The sequence below is a fragment of the Mus caroli genome, unplaced genomic scaffold, assembly GCF_978045245.1.
Source record: "Mus caroli unplaced genomic scaffold, Mus_caroli_1 scaffold_18, whole genome shotgun sequence".
NCBI classification, from domain to species: domain Eukaryota; kingdom Metazoa; phylum Chordata; class Mammalia; order Rodentia; family Muridae; genus Mus; species Mus caroli.
In genome coordinates, this window is record NW_028227273.1 from 46334480 (window position 1) to 46343205 (window position 8726).

Genomic DNA, 8726 nt, shown 5'->3' on the forward strand with positions numbered 1-8726 from the left:
AATAAGCAACTTTCTTTTCCCTAAAGAGGGGGTCAAAAGTAACAGCTAAATGTTCCGACACACCGTGAGACTCTTGGAAATGATGACAGGAGGCAGCAGGGGTCACTTCTCAAGGGTCTGAGTCCTCTGCAGAAGTGAAACCGCACTGCATGTCTGAGTGCTGGGGTATCAGCCAGAATCTAACTGGGTTTCTGAGGAAGTGGTGTCTGTTATCAAGCCAACTCCCCTTTCCTCAGGCTTCATGTGTGATAGATAAGTCGCTGGAATTTGACCCAAAGGCACTTAATACCATTCCCACCAAGGTCCAGAATGTCACTGACAGCCAACCAGGCTCCCTGACAAAAATTAACTATTAACTATAATCCCCTTAAAAGCAAAGCCGCCTAGAGAGCTACTGATTTGAGCAAGCATTCAGATGTTTCCATGGGGGCTGAAGTGTAGGCTGGTGGAGGAACAGTCTAACACGGAAGGCTACAGATTCAATCCATGGGAGAGAAGGAACGTAAAGATTTCCCAGAGTGAAATACTATCATCTGCCCATCACCCGCTCTCATCATCTGCTTCATGTATTTGGACATTTTCTTCCTACAGCTTTAGAGACACAGGTTCTAATGACAGCTTTGGACTCCTCCCACAGTACCATGTAGAACTTGTCTGCTCCCCTTTGATCTCCCTGCCAGCAGGCTGCAATATGCAATAGCTCACGTACCAGGGAATCACATCATCAGGGCTCTCCTGGTATCTCCACAACCGCTTCTAATTTAGTTGTTATTTTTACACTGGAAGAATCACCCATTCCTGACCAATCAGCCTTCACACTAGAGTCCAGACTGTGGTACGTCTGGCTGTGTTAACTTGCAGTACAACCACTGTGGGGTCGGGAGGATTCCTACTTGCCCCAGTATCTCTAATAACAGAGCACTGACTAAATCAGCGGGCTTTATCTTCCCACCATAGACATGATGCTTGTCCTTAGTTTCAGAAGAGGGACCAATAATTACTGTCGTGCTCGTGAGAGTCCAGTTAGTCGCATGTCACAATCTTCTAGGACCTGGAACCCACTCTTGCCTCTGAGTCTTCAGTGTTCCTTTGCTGGCCTCCTGATTAAGTCCTGATTAATCACATCAACTCCACAGCAGACAGCAAAGAGCCCCACAAGCACTCTAACCGCACCTTGTAACCAGGCAGACTGTCCTTGTCCATACCTCCTCTTACCTTCTTGTTCTCCCGAGGGAACCCTGGCTCTTCAAAATTGAATCTCAGGTTTAGCCTGTCCCCAAGATCCAGAACACAGACGTTCACGTGTGCAAACCTCAGTGAACACAAGGGAAACGTTTATTGTTCCACTCTTGACACATTGTGATGTCATAACTAAAAACCATAATCCTTTCCTATGATGATTTTTGGTGAGATTAACACAAAGTGCACAAACATAAAATTGTTAAAAAAAAAATCTCAAAAGTTTACCCTTCCCACAATTTCTCTTCAAAAGAAAATTAGAACCTACTCTGCCACCCAGTGGCCAGCCAAACAAATCCAGTAGTGGCTAAGCAAGCAGGTCCTAAACACTTACCTACATGGTTTCCTGCCTAGTGACAGACCTCACCTCCTGCTTGGGTGCAGTGCCCTCCCTATCCTCTTGGAGTACAGAAACCCACATCTGGCCTAGGAGAGACTCCCTCTCACAGACTGTCCTCTGCCCATTCTGAGGTCCTACAGCTGCTTAGTCCTACAGCTTCGTAGATGACACAAAAGACCACGGGCTCATCCAAGATCTTCATCTGTTCAGAGTGTGTACACAGTAATTTTGATGTCTGTTGACTCAAACACCTCTTCGAGAATTGCAGATACATTTTCCCACTGCAGCCGATCCAGACCACATCCAATCCTGAGAACAAAAGAAACCACGCTCTTTTCTTGGTCTTTTGGTTAGGATGAAGCGTGAACACACAACCCTCCACTGGCTATGATGAAAGTGCATAGGACCCTGCTCCCCCTCCCCGCTCCCTTTGGGCTCTAACCAAAGCAGTTACCTAGGCTTACACCCACAGGAAGCCATGATGAAAAATCTCCAGGTCGATTCTTGTTGTGAAGTCACTCAGGACAGTTCTTGGGCGACCATCGTATCTCTTTGCTTTCCAATTATTTTTAAGTACTTTCTAATTATTTCACTCTTTGATACGAGGTCACTAGCCTAGTTACTCTTTCAATGAAAACTGACTTGAGTGGGCAGGAAAATGTCCATATGTTTAAAACATATTTAAAATAATAGAGAGTTAGGGAGCATGCAAAGGAGGGAGGACCTTCGGAAGGGAGTCAAAACGGAATGCCCGGAGATGCTGCTGGCTGTGTGGCAAGAATGAGGCCTTTGCAACCAGATGGTCAACTCTACCAACTGACACTTTCCTTGTAATATGACACAGCCCTCGGGACAAAGGGAAAGCTTAAAACTGCCAATTTCACACGACAACAGGACAATCAAGTTCCTGAACAGTGACTTTAAAAAAAAAAAAAAAAAAAAGTTTCTGATACATAAGCCACTAGTATATTGAAGAAAGGATGACGGCCTGGAGAGAGGCCTCTGGCTACTCTTCCAGAGGACCAGAGGTTCTAATTTGCAGCATCCACATGACAGCTCACAATGCCTGTTCACTCCAGTTCAACACCCTCACCCAGACATACATGCAAGCAAAACACTAATGCACATTAAAAAAATAAAAAGAAGAGATGTTGTGGTCACAGTGAAAGTCACTTGGGCTTTGGTCAGTACTGACTAAAAACTACTAGGGCAATAAAAAGAGAAGGGGTATGGACCATGTCCTCAAGAGGAAGCAAAGGGTCACCTAAGACCAATGTCATTTAAGTCCTCAAAGGGACATCAAGGACATCCTGACTGCAACCCACGGGAACCACAAGCAGGCATGCAGCACAAAAGGCAGAGGTCACTGACAACTTTCCTAACACCAAATCCAATTTTAGGAGCTCAGCAGTAGCCCGAGCAGCAGTGCAGCTGCCCAGTCTACAGTCTGAGATTCCATGCTTTAGGAGTAGAGGCTAACGCTTCAGACACAATGGCAAGAATTCAACCATAAGCACTCCCCACAGAGGAGCTGAGGCAGGTGTGTGCCTTCCATTACTTAACTGATTCATTCAGTTAAGCTAGACTACAGATATGCCACTTAGTAAGGAGCTCTGACAAGCATGGATGTGTCTCCACCTATACTCTAGGCTTGGCCTGGAAGTTAGAGATTAAACTTCACCAATCGATTCGGGATTCCCTTGCCTGGGCATGGAGAGGTCAGTGACGCCATTCTTCAAACAATGGGACTTCATGGCCTCCAAACTCTTCTGTAGGTTCTCATACGTTGGCTTGTGTGAAGCCCGTTTCTTTGTAATCTGAACACAAAAGAAAGGATTCGAATTCTCATTAGCTCCATCTCCCAATACAGCAGTCAACAAAGAAGTGATATGACTCCTCTACAACCTGAGAATTCCAAGAATAAACATGGCTTTATAGATTAATTCACCTAACTCATCTAAAGCAGGGATGGCAACATCCTACAGCCGCAGGAAAATCCATCAGTGACTGAGAAACAGACTCTGCCGAGTAAGAAGGAGAACACGGCACAGGAAAGCTGAACCCACTGCCATGTTTAAGCAAGATCACGGGTGAAGTGGCGCACTTGCGCCAAGTCCTCATACTGCCTGAGCAGCCCCCTTCAAAGTCTCATTTAGCAATCACACTCCTTTGCTTTGGGCTTCCCTGTGAAAGCAGCAGCAAGACATAGTTCTTCGAACTGAAAAGCAGTCTTGGCTTTTAAGACGCCACTTGGCAGGTTAGTGTGTCTCCCAAGTGTTTGCTGTCCAGAACCGGCTTCTTGTGGGTTGGCTCTAAAGCACCCACACCAACTGTAAGGAAGGCGCACCTCTTCTGGGACCGAAGATAGGGAGAAAGATAAAGAATCCACATTTCCCCAAGTAGGCAGGAGAGGAACAGGACATTTTGTGGCTCACAACAAGGAAGATTAAAAGCCCTCAGGGAAATCTCTCTTGAGACAGGGTTTCCTTCCACTGTGACTAAGAAATAGAAGTGGATCACCCTAAGGTTTGTCACTCTTAGACCACAGGCCCATAGAGGACAGCACAGTCGTCTCACCAGGGAGCTGGGGCAGCCTGGTACACCTGCCTCAGTGCTCCAAGCAGCCAGCACCTCTGAAGCTGAGCTGATGTACAGCTGGGAGCTGTTTGGCATTCTTTGGTGTCTAGGATGGTGCATCATGACCAATACAGAGAAGTTCATCTACTTGCCAATCTACACAGTATGAAGATTTGGCCCCATCTTACCAAGTAATATATATATCGCCCATCTCTCTTCAGAACAGCCACTTCTCCAGACTTCTTTTCTAAGAAAAACAGTTACTTAATAGTAAAAAGGAAAAGGAATGTCTATTTCCACTTATGATAGAACAATTTTTATAGACCTGACCATACTTACCCCAACTTCTAATGCACTGTGATCTGCCCACTTGTGTCTTAAAATTGTCTTAGAATAGACGACTGTTCAAAAGTTGTCAAACATGTTTATTCAACAAGTGTGTGTGTGTGTGTGTGTGTGCGCGTGCGCATGCACGTGCATGACAGGTATGCACTGAGACTAGAGGTCAATATTGAGTGCTTTCTCAACTATTTTCCATCTAATTATTGAAAAGTACTTATTTTATTATTTTAAAAGTATGTTCATGTATGCATATGTGCACAAGTTCAAGTGCCTATGGAAGCCAGAGACATCAGATCCCTGGAACCAGAGTCACAGGCAATTGCGGTACCCCATGTGGATGTTAAGAATCAAATTTGGGTCTTCTTCAAAAGCTTTTAACCACTGAGCCCCCTTTCCAGCATCCCCACCCCAGCTAATATTTTGTTTTCCTCTTTTCTCCTTCTCTCTTTTTGAATCAGGGTCTGTCACTGACATTGGAGCTTCCTGAACCAGCTACACTGGCTGGCCAGTGAGCCCCGAAGATCCACCTACCTCTATCTTCAGGACCGGTGGCAAACATATTTTGTACCTATGTACTGGCTAGTTTTGTGTCAACTTGACAAAGCTGAGTTATCACAGAGAAAGGATCTTCAGTTGAGGAAATGCCTCCATGTGATCCAACTGTAAGGCATTTTCCCAATTAGTGATCAAGGGGGAAAGGCCCCTTGTGGGTGAGACCATCTCTGGGCTGGTAGTCTTGGTTCTATAAGAGAGCAGGCTGAGCAAGCCAGTAATGAACATCCCTCCATGGCCTCTGCATTAGCTCCTGCTTCCTGACCTGTTTGAGTTCCAGTCCTGACTTCCTTGATGATAAACAGCAGTATGGAAGTGTAAGCCTAATAAACCCTTTCCTCCCCAACTTGCTTCTTGGTCATGATGTTTGTGCAGGGATAGAAACCCTGACTAAAACATACCTAGCTGTACAAAAATAAAACAAAATCAAACCTATAGGTTCTGAGGAAGAAAGTTCACTTTCATGCTTGTTTAGCAAGCACTTTATAGCTCAAATCACGCCCCTCTCCCAGCAGTAACCTTTCCCCAGTGTTGAATTAAACATTTTAAGGAACACTCCCCCTCTGCACCCCACCCATAACTGCTTTATGTAGCCTGGCTGTCCTAGAACTTGCTCTGTAGAGCAGGCTGACCTTGAACTTACAGAAATCTGCCTGCCTCTGCCTCGTGATTACTAGGATTAGAGGTGTGTGCAACCACTCGATGCTGAGGAACATGTAAGGCCCTGAGTTATTCCATTATCTATTCAGAAACAGTGCCATCATTTGTATTCGTTATTGTTGTTGTTTGTTTCTTCAAGATAGGTTTTCTCTGTGTAGCAGTCCCGACTGGTCTAGAACCAGAACTCACTTTGTAAACCAGGCTGGACTTGAACTAACAGAGATCCATCTACCTATCTCCTATGTGTTGGGATTAAGGGCATGCACCACCACCATCCAACTTAATGGCATCATTTTAAATAACTGCAACCAAAAGCAGTAAGTCTAGTCATAACAAATGGTCCATGTTCCTAGAAGTCTGGAGAAGTAGCAGTTCTGAAGAGGGATGGGGCTGGAGTGTAGTAAGATTATTTCAGACGCCCCAGATGTACTGTAATACACAGTTCTGATTTAAAGTCATTGGCAGAAAGTGGTGGAGGGGTCTGGAAAGTGGTTTCCAACCTATGCTTCATAAGTCTAAGTACATAGCCCTGGCTAGCCTATAACTCCTTATGGAGATCAGGCTTGTCTTGAACTTGCTGTGATCCATCCCCCTCTATATCTCAATCGCTGAGATCAAGGTGTCTGCTACCGCTTCTAGTCCAAACCACACTTTGTGGTGGCTCATGCCTGTAATGTCAGTATTCGGGAGACTGAGCCAGGAGGACGGCTTAGAGGTAAAGACAAGCTTAAGTTACACAGCAAGAGCCAGGCCAGCCTAGGCTACACAACGAGACTATGCTTCAAAGAAAGAACGGCATAAAACTTTCGTGCAGGATCTTGACCTGCAAAGCATATGGAACTTGAGAAGCCCTTCAGTTAAGCAAAGTGTGGGAAAGGTGAAATATTTTGGAAGAGAAGACCTGAGGGTTTGGGGAGACGAGTTAATCAGCGAAGTGCACGCTGCACAAACATGACAACCTGTGTGATCCCCAGCACCCACAGGAAACCTACCTGTCAGGTACACACTGGATAGCCCAAACTGGAAAAGCACATAGGAGGATGCCTGGGGCTAACCCAACGGGGCAAAATGGACAAGCTCTACGTTATTAAGAGATGCCCTCGCTAAAAAAAAAAAAGAAAAAGAAAAGGAAAAAAAAAACAAGAAAGAAAGAAAGAAAAAAGAAAGGTGGAGAGTCAACAAAGACAGATGGTGTCAACCTCTGGACTCCTTACATGTATGTATCTGCACACTGCAAATTCATACCCAAAAAGGGCAAAGAGACTGGAAACTTTGACAACAACTCTGGTTTAGTGTGGTAAAGATTCACACCAGAGGCCAATCTTGAGGAAGTTAAAAAAAAAAAAAATTACAGCAGCAGCAGCAGCAATAACAACAACAAAACCCTTAACAGTTAAAAGCAGTCACTAGAAATCTCTTTGACTGTACATGTACACAGAGTATAACAAAAGACCAAATCAGGCTTCAGCCAGCATGATCTAGGCTACGATGCTCTGGAAACTCACGTTGACTTAACAGTTCCTGCACCCCTCCGAATCTCTTCTTGAAGAGAACAGCTATTCCAGCACCCATTCGACAATCCTCACTGATACAATGGGCTAGAGAGTCTGTTTTGGGACATGCGAAAAGATCTCCTTTCACGTAAGTGATCTAAAACGTGCAAAGGAAAAAAAAAAAAAAGGTTAAAAACAGAAAACTATTTCTCCTTTCAGATCTTCAACAGAGCGCCCCCCCCCCGCCCCCCCCCGCGCACCTCAACCCTGCTTCTCTGACACTCTGAATTAAAGACAACCCTTCCCATCTTAAGGAGTTAACCACGATATTTAAAAGTATCTGTAAAAGGAAAGTGATGGATGGTTATTATCTGTCTAGGATTGTATTAGCCTTTTCTAAGTAAATCAGCTAGAGAGAAACAAACAGGGAGGGGTGAGAATCCAATTATTGGTTTAATTAAAAAGTGTTTATGCTTTTGACCTCAATTATTCTGATTTTCACTTCACCGATAAATTTAATAGCTGTTACGCACTCGACTTCCTTCTGGATCTTCATTAAGGCGGCTGGCCATGCTACTGAGTCGCTATTTCCAGAATTTAAGAGTTCCTTCTGCTAATGAAAAGGAAAAGCAAGTAAAAAAAAAAAAAAAAACTGCTCAGGCAGCCCGAACATAGGGTGTTCAGATCACCCTGACAACCCATTTAGTCTTCCCCACCTCCTTAAGGTATTCTTTCTGGATGTGAGCTCACTCAGCCTCTAAGAGGCAACACAGAACAGCTTTCCAGGAGCCGAAGCAAAGGCGGTCCTAAGACACACCTCCTTACTTCTCCTCGCAGGGAAAGTTTAGGACAGTCCATAATTTTCACAGAGAATATAGCTTAGAACGGGAAATACTTGGCCACAGGCACACTGAGCGACAATCAGAGTGAGCCGAGAACAGCTTCTCAGGGGAAGATCACCACTAGTCTTGGAGGTGCAGGAAGGAAGGTCTGAAAAGACTTCCCCGTCTCTCCTACCCTAAGGAGGGCAACCCTGGGATCGCGCAGAAAAGTGGGTACTGGGGGTCATCCTTCACCTGCAAAGGAATCGGCCGTCAGCAGGCCCTCCTCCAAGCAGGGAAGGGTTCGGGATGAAACTCTCGTAGGTGGGAAAGCAAGAGAAGAGTCCCGACACGCAACAAATCCCGCCAAAGCCTTTTGATTGTACGCACACTCAAGATGGCCGCCCCCATCCCTTAACGGGGCGGAAGTGAGCCTCTCTAGCTGGGTAGCGGCGCCCGCTCTCGGTAGTAAAGGCTTCAGAATTTCCGGCGGGAAATTCCGTAGGCTCCCGCTACCGCTCAGGCATGCGTACCGAGATGCCGACCCCGACTGGAGAAGAAGAGCGCTTGCGCATTCGGCCCCAGAGGGTGGGTCCCAGTGGACACTTAGAAATAGGTGAGCAGGGGGGCGTGTCAGCGCCTGCGTAGTGTATAATTCAGGGAGGTGTTTAAGAAGCAGCGTACGGAGCGTGTGAAAGGCGC

At 45.7% G+C, this 8726-nt stretch overlaps 1 protein-coding gene across 6 annotated transcripts; it reads right to left on the reverse strand.

Annotated features, from left to right (window-relative positions):
• Positions 1–1313: 1313 nt before the first annotated feature.
• Positions 1314–8656, reverse strand: Oard1 (O-acyl-ADP-ribose deacylase 1). Of its 6 annotated transcripts, none has more exons than XM_021186509.3 (6): positions 8415–8656; positions 7737–7816; positions 7216–7360; positions 4345–4403; positions 3284–3396; positions 1314–1888 (listed from the first exon to the last, which is right to left on the reverse strand). In XM_021186509.3, exons 2-6 carry the CDS (start codon positions 7773–7775, stop codon positions 1786–1788), a joined length of 459 nt encoding a protein of 152 aa, XP_021042168.1. In that variant the 5' UTR covers positions 7776–7816; positions 8415–8656; the 3' UTR covers positions 1314–1785. The 6 variants fall into 6 exon arrangements, with proteins under 6 accessions (XP_021042168.1, XP_021042166.1, XP_021042169.1 ...); XM_021186507.2 differs by having other exon boundaries at positions 8558–8634; XM_021186510.3 differs by having other exon boundaries at positions 7737–7813; positions 8558–8629.
• Between the last annotated feature and the right edge of the window lie 70 nt (positions 8657–8726).